This window comes from Canis lupus, chromosome 10 (genome assembly GCF_048164855.1).
Source record: "Canis lupus baileyi chromosome 10, mCanLup2.hap1, whole genome shotgun sequence".
Taxonomy (NCBI): Eukaryota; Metazoa; Chordata; class Mammalia; order Carnivora; family Canidae; genus Canis; species Canis lupus.
Window position 1 is genome coordinate 28,857,895 of NC_132847.1, and position 19,083 is coordinate 28,876,977.

General features: G+C 43.1%; 1 protein-coding gene across 1 annotated transcript in view; it reads right to left on the reverse strand.

Annotated features, from left to right (window-relative positions):
• GLDC (glycine decarboxylase) overlaps positions 1–13,099 on the reverse strand; it is a 92,095-nt gene extending 78,996 nt beyond the window's left edge. The window contains exons 1-2 of the mRNA XM_072841276.1: positions 12,685–13,099; positions 12,100–12,178 (exon numbers count right to left, since the gene is read on the reverse strand). Coding sequence (XP_072697377.1) covers positions 12,100–12,178; positions 12,685–12,948 — 343 coding nt within the window. The 5' untranslated portion in view covers positions 12,949–13,099. The remainder of the gene's footprint in view (positions 1–12,099; positions 12,179–12,684) is intronic.
• Between the last annotated feature and the right edge of the window lie 5,984 nt (positions 13,100–19,083).

Below are 19,083 nucleotides of genomic sequence, written 5' to 3' on the forward strand. Positions count from 1 at the left end.
CTACCCCCAGGGGTTAAAGTCCTCCAGCGGGCACCTCCAAAGCCAAACAGAGCTGAGACATGTCCAATTTGTGTTTGTGATGGCTCCTTGGTCACTCATCTCCATAAGAAGTGAGCAGTCCCTACAGCTCTTCCTGTTCACTCAAAAGAAATACAGGTTCAAGATCTGAATATCAGCTGTAAGAAAACCAGAATAACATCTCACAGTGGAGAAATGGGGACAAGAGGTATCATGTTTCTTATTTTCCCCTTGGTCTTGGGTCACACTTGGTTCCCTTGGTCTTGGGTCACACTACTTTCTGTGGGAGCCCTCCTCTACCACTTCTCTTCATTTCATCTATGAACATTTTTGTTCATCTATGAACATCTATGGACAGAGAAATATTGCAATTCACATTTATCTGGAAGAGCAGTTTACCTATATAATTATGACAAATGATTAGTTTGAAATGAGAATCAGGGTGGAAGTCCTGGAGTATGTTTTTCCTCTTTCTGCCCCGTGGGGACATTGTTATAGTCAGCAGAGCAAAAACAAGAAGGGAAGGATATGTTCTACAAGTCCAACTCAATTTAACATGATTGCAGAAAAGAGATAATCTTTTAGATTGGAATAGGCATAGGGAGAAAAGTATTAAATTCAACCCAGAATCACATCCATTAAATTATAATCTCTTTGTGAGCAGGGGCATAGCAAGTTGCTAGGCACATAGTAGGCGCTCAGAAAATACAAGTGAATCAAGGTGTTAGGATGAAAACTCACCTCAACTCCCACATATGGCTAGCTCAATAGTCACAATAATCACCCATCACAGAATCTCATGATAAAGCAATGTACAAACTGTTCTCACATTTAGTTCAACCGCATCCCTAAAAGTATGGGCTTCAGAGAAACATTTATAAATGAAAACTCAGCTATTACACAAGTTCTGTGAAATAACACATGCATTAATTAATGCAATAATTTCAGAATTTTAGAGATTTCTTCATTGTTTAATCAGTATATTAATGATCTAGGCATTGAGAATCCTTACTAAAACTGTCTGCATTTTTGTAAAAACTTTTTTTTTTTTTTTTTTTTGGTAAAAATACTACATTCTCAGTACTTGGATGCTCACAATAGCTGTTCTGGAACTTACCTACTTTTCTCTACTGTCCCGTCTCACACCTCCTGTCTCTCACTCAGATCATCAGACAGGCAACCTCTTAACTCTTCTTGCTTCAGAGTGTCCTTATATCCTCAAGTGGACTTTATTCCCTCTTAAGCCTAAGAAAGGTTCAGGATATGCCAGTAGAGTCCGTAACACCCTGCCTGAAAACTTATCCTCTAGCCTCTACACTTCACTTCAGACAGCTCTGCCTCTTTTTACATGCTCTTTCCCAACATCCTGACTTCTGCTTTCCTCCCTATATTCCATCCTTAGGACATCTCACTCCTATGAATTCATTCAGAAGACTTACTAAATCTGGCACTCTCTCATTTCTCTTGAGCTCTAGACTCATTATTTCCCCGTATTGTTTCAACATTTCCAAATGCATATTCCATGAACACCTCAAACAATTCTACTCACTCACAATTTCTCCTTCTTCCAGGACCCTCTGCTCCTCCCTGTTCACTCTGCTAATGATATTACCATTACCTTGAGACACTCAGCCTAGAAACTGACAGCTAACTTGCTGCCCCTCTGGATCAATCAGCATTTTTATACTAAAACCATAATCTCCAGAGGCTGCTCCCAGCCAATTACTATGAACAGCAAGAGAACTAATATGCAGAACCATCCTTGCAAGATGTGGGACCCTTCCTGGCTAACTTTGGCTCAAAGACTCCCATTTGAACTGACCAAAACTTTAGATTTGTGCTCACAGTCTAAGATTTTCCTAGCCATTCCTCTCCTCTTTCTTCCTTTCCACCAGGGTAAGACCTCCATTGCAATCTAAAGACTCCCCATGCCTTCTCCTGTTCCCATTCTCAGTAAGTTTCTTGCCTATCTATATCATTCTGATGAGTACTTCTGGGTGGACCTGAACTAATGAACATTTAACATCTCACCTCTAAACTCTCCAACAATCTCCAGCTGGTCTCCTTGCCTCTGATCACAGAGGCACTCTGCAAAGGACAATCATGTCATTTCCCTCTGTAATAACTTAGTTTCGGGATGCCTGAGTGGCTCATTGGTTGAGCATCTGCCTTAGGCTCAGGGCATGACCCTGGAGTTCTGGGATCAAGTCCCACATCGGGCTCCCTGCATAGATAGAGCCTGCTTCTCCCTCTGCCTAGGTCTCTGCCTCTGTGTGTCTCTCATGAATAAATAAAATCTTTTTTAAAAAAAATGTTAGTGTCTTCTCACTACAGAGAAAGACAAACCCCTTATTATGGCCCTGAGCCCTCCATATCTTGTTTGATGTGCCTTTCTGCAGACTGATATTCTACACACATGGTCATATCACTGAAATAACCATGTATTTCTACACTTCCATGCCTCTGCTCATGCCTCAGCCTCAGCCAAAGCATTCATCCTACTTACAGGCCTTATTGCTATTCAATATCTATTTCCCTATTAGTTATAACCTATAGTCAAGAATCATCCTTATCTTTCTTTACTCTTGACTCTTACTTCAGTGCCTGAAACAGTATCTTATCTCCAATAGAAGCTTCTCAGTAAATGAAAAAGGGAAGCAGATAGAGGAAGCTGTAGAAATAGATTTGATTATAATACCTTTTAACTTATTGCTAACAAATGTGAGTAGGCTGGCACATTTACTGTGTAGGGCAAATGGTTCTGTGTGCCTTTGTACTCCTTAGAAGTAACACTACATGTATGATACAATGATTGATTTCATTGATAGCACTGAATATTTTTAAAAGCTAGATAAAATTCATTATAATTTAAGATAAGGGATCCCTGGGTGGCACAGCGGTTTAGCACCTGCCTTTGGCCCAGGGCGTGATCCTAGAGACCCAGGATCGAATCCCACGTCGGGCTCCCAGTGCATGGAGTCTGCTTCTCCCTCTGCCTATGTCTCTGCCTCTCTCTCTCTGTGACTATCATAAATAAATAAAAATTAAAAAACTTCTGTTGTTTAAAAAAAGATAAGTATGTGCAAATTGGATGAATGTGGTAATTTTTAAAATGTCTGCAGTGGAAAAAATGCAAGATGTTTTTAGGGCAGTGAAACTATTTCTATGATACTCTATAGAGATGAATACATGTATCCATGTATACATTTCTCCAAATCCACAGAATGTACATCACCAAGAGTGAACCTTAATGTAAACTATGAACATTGGGTGTTGATGCGTCAAGGGACATTCAGCAGTTGTCACAAATGTTATCACTCGGGGGGGGGGGGTAGATTTATTGATAATGGGGGAAGCTTTTTTGGGGAAGGAGATACGTGGGAATTCTCTAGCTTATATTTAAATTTTGTGAACCTAAAACTGGTCTAAAAAATTAAGTCTAGTAAACAAATACATCTGCAAATTTGTTTACAATCCTCCTTTCAAAAGTTGGAAACTCAGCATAATATCCTCTAGGTCCATCCACATGGTTATAAATGGTATGATCTCACCTCACCCTTCTCTCATGCCTCTCTGTAACACTCTACCATGTATGCATGTGTGTATACATACATATCACAACTTCCTTATTCATTTTTCTATCCATGAACACAGGTTGCTTCCATATCTTAGCTATTAAAAATAATGCTACAATAAACAGGGGCGCATACATCTTTTTGAAATTAGTTTTCATTTTCTTTGGTTAAATATCCAGTAGTTCAATTATTGGATCATACGCTATTTCTTTAATTTTTTTCGGAAACTCCATTCTGCTTTCCACAGAAGCTGTACCAATTTGCATTCCCAACAACACTGTACTTTCTCTACACATCTTCAACACTTATTTTTTTTTTATTTTAGCCATTCTGACGAGTGTAACGTGATATCTCATTGTGGTTTTGATTTGCACTTCCCCTTTGATTAAGGATGATGAACATCTTTTCAAGTGTCTGTTGGTCATTTGCATATCTTCTTTGGAAAACTGTATATTCTGGTCATGTACCCACTTATTAATCAGATTTTCTAGTGTTGAGTTGTAGAAGTTCTTTATATGTTTTGGATATATTATACTAAGGGAAAGTCAGACTGAGAAAGACAAATACCCTATGATTCCATTCATAAAGTGGAATCTAAAAAACAAAACAAAAAATAGAATCAGAGCTATAAATACAGAGAATTTGATGGATGGTTGCCAGAGAGTAGGGAGGGTGGGGAAATGGGCAAAATGGGTAAGGGGAGTGGGAGATAGGCTTCCAGTTACAGAATAAGCCACAAGAATTAAAGGCACAACATAGTAACAGCATTGTATGGTGACAGATGGTAGTTACATTTGTGGTGAGCATAGCTGAACGTATCAACTTGTACACCTGAAGCTAATGTAACATTGTATGCCAACTTAACTCAAACTAAAAACATTTTAAGTGAAAGTTAATTCCTCTTCCTTTGAATTCAGGCCAGACTTTAATGACTCTCTAATCAATAGAAAGTGGTGTTACCTGATGCTAGAGAAATTCCAAGGGTAAGTCATAAAAAGGATAGCTTCTGCCTTAAATCACTTGAATCAAGCTTCTCTTGAATCACTGACTCGGGGAAGCCTGCTGCCACCTGGGGACACGTAAGTGGCTCGTGGAGAAGCCCATGTGAGGAGCTACTAAGCCCTCCCACTAACAGCCAGCACCAAACTGTCCGCTGAACTGCGAGAACCACCGGGGACGGGCCCCTCCAGCCCCAGATGAACATCCTCCAGTGTGAACACAATATTATGAAAAATGCTGAGCCAGAACCATCCAGCTGGACTGCTCCTGGATTCCTGACCCACAGGAACCATGAGGATTAACAAATGTTCTTGGTTGTTTTAAGCCATGGGGTTTTGCAGTTAATTTCTTATGCAGCAAGAGTTAATGGATATAATAGCTTCCCTCTGAGGCCCCCCAAAAAGTCAGTTTTTTAAAATAATATTCAAGAACTTCATATATATAAAATATATTTGAGGATACTGGATGAATTCCATGATCCATTAGCAAGATAAAGAGGAAAAAAGTTGTTTTTACATTTTATGTTCTTTGTCCCAGTCACAGGACCTATTTTATTTGGCCTTTCATCACCGTAAGTTTACATGTTTGTATCCTTTATGTCAGAAAATAAGGAAGTCCAAAACATATTGTTTTACTCTTAAAAGATTTACTTGAGAGAGAGAGCAGGAAGAGAGGGAGAGAGAATCACAAGCAGACTCCACACTGAGCAGAGCCTAGTATGGGGCTCAATCTTACAACCCTGACATCATGATTTGAGCCGAAATCAAGAGCTGGACAGTTAACCGACTGAGCCACCCAGGTGCCCCCAAAACATTTTAATACTAAAAATAAAAACTTACAAAGACTGAGATTTCAGTTTGTATTCTAATTTTAAAAAGGGAAAAAATTGATAATTTACTTTAGGATGTACCTCTTTTAAAATTAATGTTAGGGTGCATTACTCCACTTCTATCAGGATATACCTCCAACATTTAACTGAAATATCCCTGTGGCATAATAAAAAAAATATACATGGTCTTTGTCTTTGGAATTTCTTGAGTAACAGGATTCTTTTGTTATTTCTAAGAAGCCCTTTTGAGAGGCGCCTGGGTGGCTCAGTTGGTGGCTCAGTTGGTGAAGTGTCTGCCTTAGGCTGAGGTCACAGATACAGGGGTCCTGGAATCTTGTTGTTCCAGGTTGGGCTCCCTGATCAGTGAGGAGTCTGCTTCTTCCTCTCCCTCTGCCCCTCCCTCCCCCTTAGGCTCTCTCTCAAATAAATAAATACATAATCTTTTTTAAGAGCCCTTTTGAACACACTATAAAAGTGATTTAGGGTGGTATCCTTACATAGCCTCAGGATGGGGCTGGCTAGAAAGACCAAGAAAAACCAGTATGAGGGTTGGAACTTTCTTGGCCTCACCCACAGATTTCTGGGAAGGAGAGGGTTAGGGGTGGGAGGCTACATATTAAACTCTATTATAAAAACTTTTAAACAACAAGATTCCATGGGCTTCTGGAACAACTAATGCATCCACATGCCGGAAGGCTGATGAGCCCCAAGTTCCACAGGGAAAGAAGTTCCTGTGTTCAAAACCCTTACGGACTTTGTCCTATGTACTTCTTCATCTGGGGGTTCATCTGTATCTTTTATAATACCCTTTAAAACAAACTGATAGGGCAGCCCCAGTGGCTGCAGTAGTTTAGCGCCTGCCTTCAGCCCCGAGGTGTGATACTGGAGACCCGGGGGGTCGAGTCCCGTGTCAGGCTCCCTGCATGGAGCCTGCTTCTCCCTCTGCCTGTGTCTCTGCTTCTCTCTCTCTGTCTCTCATGAATAAATAAAATCTTTAAAAAAAACTGATAAATATATGGATCAAATATATTGATCTGAGTTCTGTGAGCTCCTCTAGCAAAATAATCAAACTCAAGGAGGGTGTTGTGGTAATATCCAAAATATAGCTTATTGGTCAGAAGCACAGGTAGACTTGGGATTGGCATCTAAAGAAGGAACAGTTTCCTGGAACCAAGCCCTTAACCTAAAGGATCTGACGCTATCTCCAGGTAGATAGTGTCAGATTGCATTAAATTTGTAGAACACCCAGTTGAAGAATTGCTTAGTGGTGTTAGAACTGGAACATACATACATATTCTGATAAGATTCCATCAATGAGACTGCAATGATATTAAAATACTTCCCTGATTGTGCTTGCCATGTTGCATTTGCCTTTGTTCTCAGTGAAGATATTGACTTATTTCTTTGCATTTTCCTTATATAACACATATACACCAAAAACAGTCTGGAAAGATATTGCATTTTGCTCTTCAAGTTGTTCCAGAAATGCTACTTCTCTATCAAACTTCACATTTCTGAGCACTCACAGTATTTTATTCATAGTTCTCATGGCACCTGGGACTTTTTAACTTTCTGGCATAATTTATATTAAGGTAAGATGTAAGCTTCTTGAAGATACTAGCAATGTATATTCACATTTTTGTCACAGTGCTTTGCACATACTAGGATGACCAATGAACATTTAGCAATTTAGGCAATAGACCGATTGTCCAAAGTATCACTCAGATCAGCAGCTGTCTGCCTAACAAGAATTAATGACAAAAATATAAGGACCAGACAGATTCTATTGAGACTGAATGTACAAACAGACAATGGATAGACCACGTATCACCACATAACTTTTACCCACAACCTGCAGCAACCTACTCCAAAAACCAAAACCTTTTCTAAAACAAACACCACCAGAAGCCAGCTTACTATACATTAGACCTGCAGAAAGCCAAATTGCTATCTTTGGTGACAACCCAGCAAACTGCACATTAACTTATGTAATAATTGGCCCTAAACTATTGGCTAGGACTTGATTAATAACTGACAGCTTCCTGAAATTTAGTCTTGGCTTCCAATGTAGAACCAACCATACAAAGCCAAATACGCATCCTTAACCAAACCACACAGGTTCCCGTTTCTACTTGCTCCCTTACATCTACATGCCAATAGCCCCAACATGGACATACCTGAAGCCTTTCCTTTATTTCACTATAAGCCTTTCCCATTCCTCTCTGCCAAAACAAAAGTTTGACTCCCTTGATATAACAAGTTCAGAATAAATAGCCTTTGCTTTTTTCATTTGGTTAGCCTTCATTTATTTCCACCAGAAATATAAGGAAAATCCATTGGTATTATCCTAAAGATGAAATAATTCACATAAGCTGGGAATTTGATCAGGAATAGGCCAAGGGAGAGCCTTGTCACAAACTCAGTATTCTACAGGCAAAACCTGATGATTGGTATCATCCCCCTGACATTCACCGCCTGGTAAACAGCTGTTCTGTTTAGGTGTCCTGGAGGTCAGTGCCCAATCACACTTAGGTGACAGTCACCACCTGCATTACACAACACCCCTCCATTATCCTTTATTAAATACCACTCTTAACGATGTGGTTTAGAACATTAACTTCCCACAAGTCCATCAAAGTCTCATTGCGACAGTTCAGCTGCTTGGTTCTGGTTGAATAATGTGAACATTAGAGGGGTTAGTTTCTCCTTTCCCTTCCTAAGCATTCTCACAAGCAAGTGCAATTTTTAGTAAACTTTAAATCCTGCAGCTTCTGTGAAGTTATGAGCTAATACAGTCTGGTTACCTTGAGATGACTTCACTTGAAAAGCATATACCGTAGCTAAAAGTGATTGGCTTGGTTCACAAAGTACTTTTAAGTTTGATAGTAATTACAAAATATATAGTTATATTGTAGAAAATCTAGAAAAAGCAATGTAATAAAACGAAGGCTAAAATCATCCATCATGGCCCACCCAGGAAAATGAATCCTCCCACTGACATATATCCTTTCCATTCTTTTTCTTTATGTGTGAATGTGGGTGAGGGATGGTGGACTCACTTGAACAGGTTTGAATTGAGTAGCTTTCCTTGTTTCTTTGAAGCATGATTTACTGAGAACAACTGATAACCAAGGTATTCTTTCAAGGCACTTTAATGTCTAAGGCGAGGGGAGCATCCTCAGGACAGATGAATCAACTGTACTTCCTTGATTCTCTCAAGCCACTGTTGTCCTGTACATGGTGGTCCCTCTGCGTGCAGCAGCTTCCCCCCCACCCCAGCCTTGTTCAGCAGAGCATCACTATTCATCCTTCAATACCCACTCCGAGTCCTGCACCTGTCACCCCTTGCCTCTCCTTGGTAGTGCCCTGAGTGTTCCCACAATTGCGCTCTCACTATGCCACCACATTTGCCAACAGAGCAGTTGGCAAATGGCAGGGGGGAAGCCTTGTATGATTAGATTTGTGCATATCTGTAAACAATGAAGACTGTGGCTTAGGCTAGTAGTTGGGAGGGTGGACCAGAACTGGGAGAATTGTCTCCACTACCAGTTACGACATATCCTCCGTATGCCATGGTATCCTTAGCTTTAAAACAGATAATGGTACTTACCTCCTAGGGTTGTACTAAGGACAAAATTAACCCATGAAAAGCACTTTTTAAAGTGCCCAGTACATGGTAAGCACTTCATAAATGTTTGATATTAGTATGTTTAAGAACAACCCAAGTATCTCCATGGTGCCTACACTCCGTCTTCTTTTTATTCAGCAATGAGGGCATTTAAGACTCATAACTAGCTCTTCCTAGTTTCCTGTATATACAGTGAACACATATTGGGTCAAGAATACCTCTCCGACTACAACAGAACACAGGCGTTCAACATTAAACCATTTGGATAATGCTGCTCCACTGTTTTTTTTTTTATTTTTTTATTTATGATAGACACAGATTGAAAGAGAGAGAGAGGCAGAGACACAGGAGGAGGGAGAAGCAGGCTCCATGCCGGGAGCCTGACGCAGGACTCCTCCCGGGACTCCAGCATCATGCCCTGGGCCAAAGGCAGGCGCTAAACCGCTGAGCCACCCAGGGATCCCCCTCTGCTGCTCCACTATTAAAAGGAATTGCTACTTCTGGAAGTTACGTGGGCCAATTTGCTCTCCCCATGTGCAACATTCATTAGCTATGACATATGCACACATCAGAATAAAACTTTGATGTCTTTCTGATGCAGTCTGTGTCAGCCTCCAACCAGAGCTCACTCTTCTAAGAAGCCAGCTTTGTTGAAGAGCCAGTCCACTTCCAGGCAAGGAAGTAGCAGGGCTGGGGGTGGGAGAGCCTCCTGACTACAATATTTCTTTGAGTCACCTCAGAATAACCAGATGGAACCAGCCCCAAATCTCACAGAAGCCATTGGGTTAAGGTTTACAGGTATGTTACAAATTTCTTATCAGGATCCTGCTTCCACTGAGAAAAAGGAGAAATGGAATCCCCCGATGTTCACATTATTCAGCTGGAAATTAGTAGCTGAACTTTTTAGATAGACAACTTTGACAGGATTCCTAGGCTCTAATGCTTTTAAAGAACATCTTAGAGTTTACTGTAAAAAAAGGGCTGACCTAAATATTTTCTGACTTTGAAATCTCAGAAAGGCATTACCTAAGACTTGCTTTAAAAATATACAATTCATGGGGTCTCTAGGTGGCACTGTCGTTTTAAGTGACCAACTCTTGATTTCCACTCAGGTTGTGGTCCCAGGGTTGTGAGATCAAGCCCTGTGATGGGGAATCTGCTTGAGTTTCTCCCTCCCTCTCCATCTGCCCTTCCCCTTTAGAAATACATAAATCAATATCTATTTTTTAATGTATATATGTACATATACAACTCTTTTTAAACATCCAGCAAAATCAGGAATATGATTTCCTAAAATTGAAATAGGTAAGGCTTCCAGCTATCCCTAGGTCTCAATCAGTTCTAATGAACAAAATGTGCAGCTTTTCTTCTAAAGGCAAGGTCCCTGCCATCAGGAAAAATAGTTCAGATTTGAAACCAACCAGGCATACAGTCCTCATCATAGCTTGAGTTGCACTAGCCAGCTGGAGCTAGACTGGCTTCATACCTCAAGTTGTCTACTTTATTATTTGGGGGAAGGAGGTGGGGCAGAAGGAGCAGGAAAATCTTAAACACGCTCCATACTCAGCATGGGAGCCTGACATGGGGTCAATCTCATCAGCTCCATCTCACCACCCTGAGATCATATACTGAGCAGAAATCAAGAGTCCAACGCTTAACCCACTGAGCCACTCAAGTGCTGCAAACGTTATTTTGTTTTAAAGTAAACAAGTTGAAAAAAAAAAAAGTAAACAAGTTGAGGGGCAGGTCGGTGGCTCAGTGGGTTAAGCATCCGAACTCTGCTCAGATCATGATCTCAGGTTCGTGGGATCAAACCCCTAGTCTGTACTCAGAGCAGAGTCTGCTGCTCTCTCACCTCCCTCTCATGCATGTGCACTCTCCTGCTCTCTCAAGTAAATAAAATCTTAAAAAAAAAAATTAAAGTTTGCCATCTATCTATTCTTTTTTTCCTAAAACCTAAAACAAAGTCCCTTCTCTTCACCTGACTCCAAAAAGAAGAGACAATACCTCTATGATTCAAAACCAGATAACCTCCCAAGAGAATTCTTTCCGGTTTAGAGACTGCTCTTCAGCTCTGCCTGACTGAGCCTTTGACATGTAGATTCTTGCCTAAGCCCATGGAAGTCAAGTGCTCACATAAAAATAGCTCTGAAAGTCAGTCTTCAGACTATCAAAAATATTTAAATGTAAAACAAAATTCTAATTCTGTAAATAAGCTAAGCTTTTTTAACCAAGCACGGATCTTATTTGCACGTTTCTTTATAAAAATCATTTGAACTTCAAGAGTACTGCTGCCTTACACTAGATATAAATAATGAAAAAATTGGATGTGAGATAAAAAAAAAAACGATTTGAAGGGGTGCCTGGGTGGCTCAGGTTAAGTGCCTTGGGCTCGGGTAATGAATCCAGAGTCGCGGGATGGAGCCCCGCATGGAGCCCCTTGCTCAGCAAGGAGCCTGCATGCCCCTCTCCCTCTGCCTGCAGCTCCCCTGTTTATTCTCTCTCTCTCTCTCTCTCTCTCTCTGTCAAATAAATAAATAAAATCTTTTTAAAAAGAAAACTAATCTGAAGCTGTCGTCCTATAAAGAACCTTGGGCTGGGAGACCACATGTCTGCATCTCCTCCCATTTTTGTCATTTCCGCAGTTGTATAATCACAGGCAATTCCTTTTTCCCTTCGGGGTATCCTGACTTGAACAGAAGTGAGGACACCTCTCGACCCAAAGGATGTGAGAACCGTGGCCTGGGGTGGGCGCCCGGGAAGCGGGGACTCCAGCACACACCTCTGTGCACTGCCTCTGCGGGGGAGTTTGCTGGCCCCTGGGTAAAAACCTCCGAAGGGGCGGCGCGGACTCCCGCGAGGGCTGCAGACCTGACTGCTCCACGAACGCTGTATCCCGTCCTCTCCCGCCCCTTGAGCGCCAATGTTTTATTTTAATAAACGTTTTCCCAGTCCTGGGCAATCGTAACCCGGAGTTGGATTTTCAGAAACCATGTAAGACAAATAGGCCAGAGCAAGCGAATTCCAAGGGAACCCTCCCGGCAACTTACAAACGGGGTCTTCCATTTTTAAGGGTCTCTTCAAGCGGATGCTGGCCGGGACCGTCTTCTCAATCAATTCATCAATGCTCTAGAATTAAACATAAACCCATGAACACTAACGGCCGAGGAAAGTGCTTCTGAGTTAAAAGAGTCACTTCTGCGTTTTTGCATCGACTAAGGCTTGTGGGAACCTCATTTAAATCGCCTAATTAGGGTTTCCTTTAGAAAGAAAAGAACTCTAAGCAAGCCAGGGAGCACTTGGAGGAAAGCAAATGAACTGGGTTAGTGATTCGACCACTCCCGGCTGGATTTCAGCAACCGGAGAGAATCGGCTACACCAGGAGGTCCTCCTTGTGCAAAGTTAGGGTTCATCGGGAGGGCGACTTGGGTTGAAAAACAAGGTTCTGAGGCGCGAAGAGCGGACGGAGAGTAAACGGGTGAGAGAAGGCGGGGGCGCGGGCACCGAACTCGCGGGCTCTTGTCCACGCAGGGCCCCAGACCCGAGCGCGGGTCCCACGCGCCGCGCCGCGCAGCGCAGCTCCCGCCGGGTCGGGAGGCCGCGCCCGCAGGAACCGGGCCGCGCGGGGTCCTTACCGCCAGCCCCAGGGCCTGCAGCATCTCCCTCTGGTCTTTGTCCCCAGGGCCGATGTGCCTCCGAGCGAAGTGGTCGTGTCGGGGCAGGAGGCGCTCGAGGAGACGCGAGTCCCCAGCCCCGCTGCTGTCCCCGCTGCTGTCTCGGGCCCGCGGCCCCCAGCGCGGACCGGCCCCCGCAGCCAGGCGGCGGCCGCCCCCGCCCCCGCCCCGGGCCCCGACCCCGCAGCCCACGCGCAGCCCCCAGGCCCTGGCGCACGTCTGCATGGTCGCGGCCACCGGCCCCGGCCCGAGCGGGTCACCGCGCTCTCGGCCTCTGCGGGTCCGAGTGCCCGGGGGCGGCTGCCTTCGGCCTGGAGCCCCTTCGGGGCGCACGATCCGCGGGACCGACGCGCGGCAGCGCCCCGCCGGGACACGCGCGCAAAGTTGTGGCTCCTCGGGCGGCACCTGCTCCGCACACTTTAAGCGCTGCCCTGCGGCCGGGCGGTGGGATGGGGCCAGGGAGGCGCGGCCAATGGGAGTGGACGGAGGGGCGGGGGCGGGGTGTGCCCCGCCCCGCCCCCGCCCTCCTCCGGCCCTCGGCGGAGCCCCGCTCGCGGCCCAGCCCCGCGGGGCTCAGCGCCCCTCCCCGCTCGCTCTCCCGCTGATGCGCAGACCCGGGCGATCGTCGCGCTCGGGCCCGAGGGATCCCGCTGCACAGCTGCGGGCGAAGGGGCCGCGTCGCTCCACCGCGATGCAAGGTGATTCGACAGGGAAGCCGGGCTCAAAGAATTAGTCTCCATTCATTAACTCTAGGGTATCATTCCCGGTCATATTTCATGAAAGCCAATATGGGTAGGTGAGCTTTTTTATAGTTATGAATGTGGGCAGTTAGTCAACCTAAGCTTCTGGTTTCTCATCTCAGCTGGGATAAAGAAATAATATGTTGAAAGAATTGCCCTAACAGTAGGTTTGAATCACCTCTCTTTCTTTCTCTCGCCCCATAGATATGTGGGGAGGGAGGAAACGCAAAAGATACGGAGGCATATATTTTGTACTATCATCCTAGTTGTAAAATTTTGTACATCTAAGCTCTCCAACTATCTCTTGAGATTTTTATCAAGAATGCACTTTCTAGGGACGCCTGGGTGACGCAGTCAGTTAAGCGGCCAACTCTTGGTTTGGGCTCAGATCTGATCTCAGGGTGGTAAGATTGAGCCCCTCAGGTGCTGAGCGCTGAGTCTGCTAAAGTTCCTCTCTCCCTGTCCCTCTGCCCCTCCCTCCCTCATAGTCTCTCTTTCTAAAATAGATAAATAAATCAAAGAACTTTCGGGCACCTGGCTAGCTCACTCTGTACAGCATGTAACTCTTGATCTGGGGGTTGTAAATTCTAACCAGCACTGGGAGTAGAGATTACTTAAAAGTAAGATCCTTAAAAAAAAAAAATTCATTTTCAAAATTGTGATTGTCCTAATATGAGGAAGGGCACAGGACAGAAGTCATCAGAGCATTACTTAGACTACAGATAAGTAGAATCTGTTTTTTGTTTGTTTGTTTGTTTGTTTTTCCTCTCTCTCTCTCTCTCTCCTCTAAGCTTCCCCCTTCAATTATCCTCTGCACATTTCTGGATTCTGTACCTGACAGGCACATAGACTAGGCAGAGAGACAGGAAACTATAAAACAAAACAGTAAGCAAAATGTGTGTGTATGGCAGGCAGGAGCAGGTAGTGAGCCAGAAGGGCTGGGGTTAGATGTCTTTGAGCAGTTTTTCATTCATTTGGAATGGAAATTACAGCCTTCATAAAAGTTGGGAGATACCATCAGTGTGCGATGCCATGGGGCAGAGATCTGCATTTATCCATATTCCTTTCTATACAGTCTGTGTGTCACAGAGACTGGAAGCCAGAGCACTATAATTCCCAGATTCTTTTGGCTCCAGGGTTCTGGATGTTATTAATCTTCTGTCAACAAGATAGACTTGTATGAGAACTAGAAAATGGAATAAAGCAGAAATCAGTTTCTTATTTCCCTGGCAGCAGCAGATGGATGCATGAGTGGTAGCAGACATGAAGTGCTTTCTTACCAGCCACCCATGTTGGTACAACAGGGCAGCTATGTCATTCAATGGAAATGTCTTTTGGTTTTCTAACTTAGGAGGCATCAGGAATTTCTCATTGTCCTAGACTAGAACTTCAGTGGTTTACCTGAAGATAATGGTGGTCTATCTACTCTATTTTTTGCTCTTCTATTCCTTGCAGTGGTTTTATATGCACCTATTCCTGGCATTTTAATCCTCCTCTGCTTGAAACGCTCAACATTTTCTAAATAAACCTTAACAGAGACTGCAACTGAGGCCAAAAAGTGGCTTTAGGAAACTGATCCCCAAAGATTGGAATTTGAGATTAGCTATCTGACCTGGTTCTATTTAAAGTAAATGATAACACTGTCACTAGTGGAAAATGAGATCATGATGGTCTTAGCTATGAAATGGAAACAATTAAATTATCAATGGGAAATTAAGTGCCTATTGAAGGCAGGTCTTTGCTAGACCAAATAGTTGCTGGGTTAGACCTTTGTGGTGGGAATGATATCTACAAGCACTATAGGGAGGGCTTATGGCTTCCAGATGCCCTGGAGATTTACAGGATAAAATGATAGTTCAGAGAACTAGAGAGCTTCACCACTCTAAAAGAATCTCTTAACTTCTTTAGCTGCAGGGAGAAGGTATTTACCACTCAGACCCAATGTCTGATCCTGTGGATTGCCCAATTATCATACAAATTGAATTCACAGCTTTATCATGTCTCACATGTGAAAGTTTGGGATTAATTAAAAACCAAATCTTAATTTAGAACAGGAACATTCTGGTAGTTTGGATTGAATTTGATTATCTTGAACCCCCAACTTTCACTGAGACCCTCTGACAGCTGAATTTGTTCCTTATATATATTTGATTCTGTTTCTCTGGAGAATACTGAATAATACTCCAAGAAAAGGAAAATACCCAGACTTTGGGCGGTTACTGGAACCGGGTTTAAGACAATGCTAAATATTGCAGATCCAAAACAAACTACTCTGGTCCACTAATCATAGTGAGATATTATGTAAGTCTGGTTATAAATGGAGATTTGGGACTTTTGCTTTCAGTTCCAATGTGTAAAAAGCACAAAAGTTATCACTTCTGTCCTTATAACAAGAAAAAGCTGGATAGACGAAAAATCAATGATTTTTGGACATGTCTGAAAACCGACATTGCAGAACAAAATGCCACCTCATCCAAAGAGACATAGCCAAGATGTGCTAGGCTAGAACAGAAGATGCTAAGAGTTGAAAACTGGTAGGAACAGGGCAGTACCCGTGGCCCAGCGGTTTAGTGCCACCTTCCACCTGGGGTGTGATCCTGGAGACCTGGGATCAAGTCCCATGTCAGGCTCCCTGCATGGAGCCTGCTTCTCCCTCTGCCTGTGTCTCTGCCTCTCTCTCTCTGTGTCTCTCATGAATTAATAAATAAAATATTTTTTTAAAAAAGCTGGTAGGAACATGTAATAGTAATTATGATGGATCATGGGATGCTGATTATGGACGAACTAGAGAGGGAGAAGCTCCTGGGGACTACAGTCTTAGTGGGGCTCCCACACTTTCATGGGCTTTACTGCCAGAAGCCCCAACACAGGGTGAAAATCCAAGAAATATCTGCCCCCCTCAGCACTGGTAGGAAAAGGAAAAGAGTAATCACTGTGAAGTATGCCCAGAGCCTTCTTCATAACAAAGGCCTACTCTCCAAAGAAAAGAATTTCTAGAGTTTATCCAAGCTACCAAAGCGAATTCCTCCCACTCCAGCCCCCTCCAGCTTTCTTGTCTCACATAATGAGGGAAGACAGGCTAAAAAGGTTTAGCACTTTGAGGGAATAGATTGAGAACCCTACAGCTGAGGAAAGGAGTATGAGCTGGGGTGGAGGTGAGAGAGCTACATCACTGAAAATCAGTTGGAGGTACACAGCCCAAGACATAGGCCTATATTTAACTGGAACATTAGAAAACACTCTTCACCACAACACACCACCACATAAATAGGGCTCCAATAAAACAATTAAAATTGCTGCAAAACATAGGTTCTCTTTGAGGAAGAGTACTAGGGAATCCCACAAGAAACAGGGGAAAGACAAACAAGGACACTAGAGGAATTTGAAGCCTCTGGTCCTGTTAACTGCAGCAAACATTTAACACAACATAACCCTAGCCAAACTAGCATCAATCATCACACTAAAGGCCTATTTACCTCAGTTCCTGTCACCCAGTACATCATGTTCAGTTTTCAACAAAAAATTACAAGGCATGCAAAAAGTCAAGAAAAAAGCAGTCTGAAGAGACAAATCGTCAGAACCAAACTCACATATGATACAGATGTTGGAATCATCAGACAAGGAATTTAAGATAATTATGATTAACTTGTTAAAAGCTCTAATAGAAAAGGACAATTGTAAGAACAGATGGCCAATGTAAGCAAAAGATGGAAAGTCCAAGCAAAAGGAAATGATAGAAATCAAAACACTGTTGGTGGGAATGTGAACTGGTGCAGCCACTCTGGAAAACTAGACTAGATGTGTTTTCTAGTGGAGGTTCCTCAAGGAGTTAAAAATAGACCTGCCCTACCACCCAGCAATTGCACTGTTGGGGATTTACCCCAAAGATACAGATGCAATGAAACGCCGGGACACCTGCACCCCGATGTTTCTAGCAGCAATGTCCACAATAGCCAAACTGTGGAAGGAGCCTCGGTGTCCATCGAAAGATGAATGGATAAAGAAGATGTGGTCTATGTATACAATGGAATATTACTCAGCCATTAGAAATGACAAATACCCACCATTTGCTGCGACCTGGATGGAACTGGAGGGTATTATGCTGAGTGAAGTAAGTCAATCGGAGAAGGACAAACATTATATGGTCTCATTCATTTGGGGAATATAAATAATAGTGAAAGGGAATAAAGGGGAAAGGAGAAAAAATGAATGGGAAATGTCAGAGAGGGAGACAGAACATGAGAGACTCCTAACTCTGGGAAACGAACTAGGAGTGGTGGAAGGGGAGGAGGGCGGGGGGTGGGGGTGACTGGGTGACGGGCACTGAGGGAGGCACTTGACGGGATGAGCACTGGGTGTTATTCTGTATGTTGGTAAATTGAACAGCAATAAAAAATAAATTTATTAAAAAAAAACATTATAACAGACATGAAAAATGCCTTCTAAGTGATGATGAATAGAGTTGACACAGCTGAGGGAAGAATTAGTGAATGCAAACATAAGGCAATAGAATTTTCCCAAACCGAAATACAGAAGAAAAACAAAAGAATGAAGAAAACGAAAACAAAAACAAAAACAACAACAACAACAACAACAAAAAAAACAACAGATTAGGGCAGCCCCGGTGGCTCAGTGGTTTAGCGCCGCCTTAACCTTGGGTAGGGGTCTTGAGGACCCAGGATCCAGTCCCAAGTCCGGCTCCCTGCATGGAGCCTGCTTCTCCCTCTGCCTGTGTCTCTGCCTCTCTGTCTCTCATGAATGAATAAATAAAATCTTAAAAAACAAAACAAAACAGGTAAGAATATCTAAGAACTGTGGGACAATTTCAAAAGGTGCATAATTGGATTATCAGAAAGAGGAAAAAGTGAGAAAGCAGAGGAAATTTTTGAAGTAATGGTAACTGAAAACTTTTAAAAATTAAAATAGGCACCAAATCACAGATCCAGGAAGATCAGAGAACACACTAAGCAAGAGAAATACCACAATGCTTAGGCATATCATTCAGATTGCAGAAAACCAAGGAAAAACATGCAATCTTTTTTTTTTAAGATTTTACTTTGGGGACACCTGGATGGTTCAGTAGGGTTAAATAACCAACTCTTGGTTTTGGCTCAGGTCATGATCTCAAGGTCGTGAGACTGAGTCTCACATCAGACTCTGTACTTAGGCCAGAATCTGCTTGGGATTCTCTGCCTCTCCCTCTTCTTCTACCCCTCCCCCACTTGCATGTGTGCTCTTTCTCTCGAAAATAAATAAATTAATCAATTAATTTTAAAAAACTTAAAACAAAATATTTTATTTTTAAGAATCACCCCCCAAAATGTGGCTCAGACTTACAACCCCAGGATTAAGAGTCACATGCTCCACCCACTGAGCCAGGCACCCCAAAAGATAAAGTCTTTTTAAAAGCCAGAGGTGGGGATCCCTGGGTGGCGCAGCGGTTTGGCGCCTGCCTTTGGCCCAGGGCGTGATCCTGGAGACCCGGGATCGAATCCCACATCAGGCTCCCGGTGCATGGAGCCTGCTTCTCCCTCTGCCTATGTCTCTGCCTCTCTCTCTCTCTCTCTCTCTCTCTCTCTCTGTGACTATCATAAATAAATAAAAAAATAAAAATTAAAAA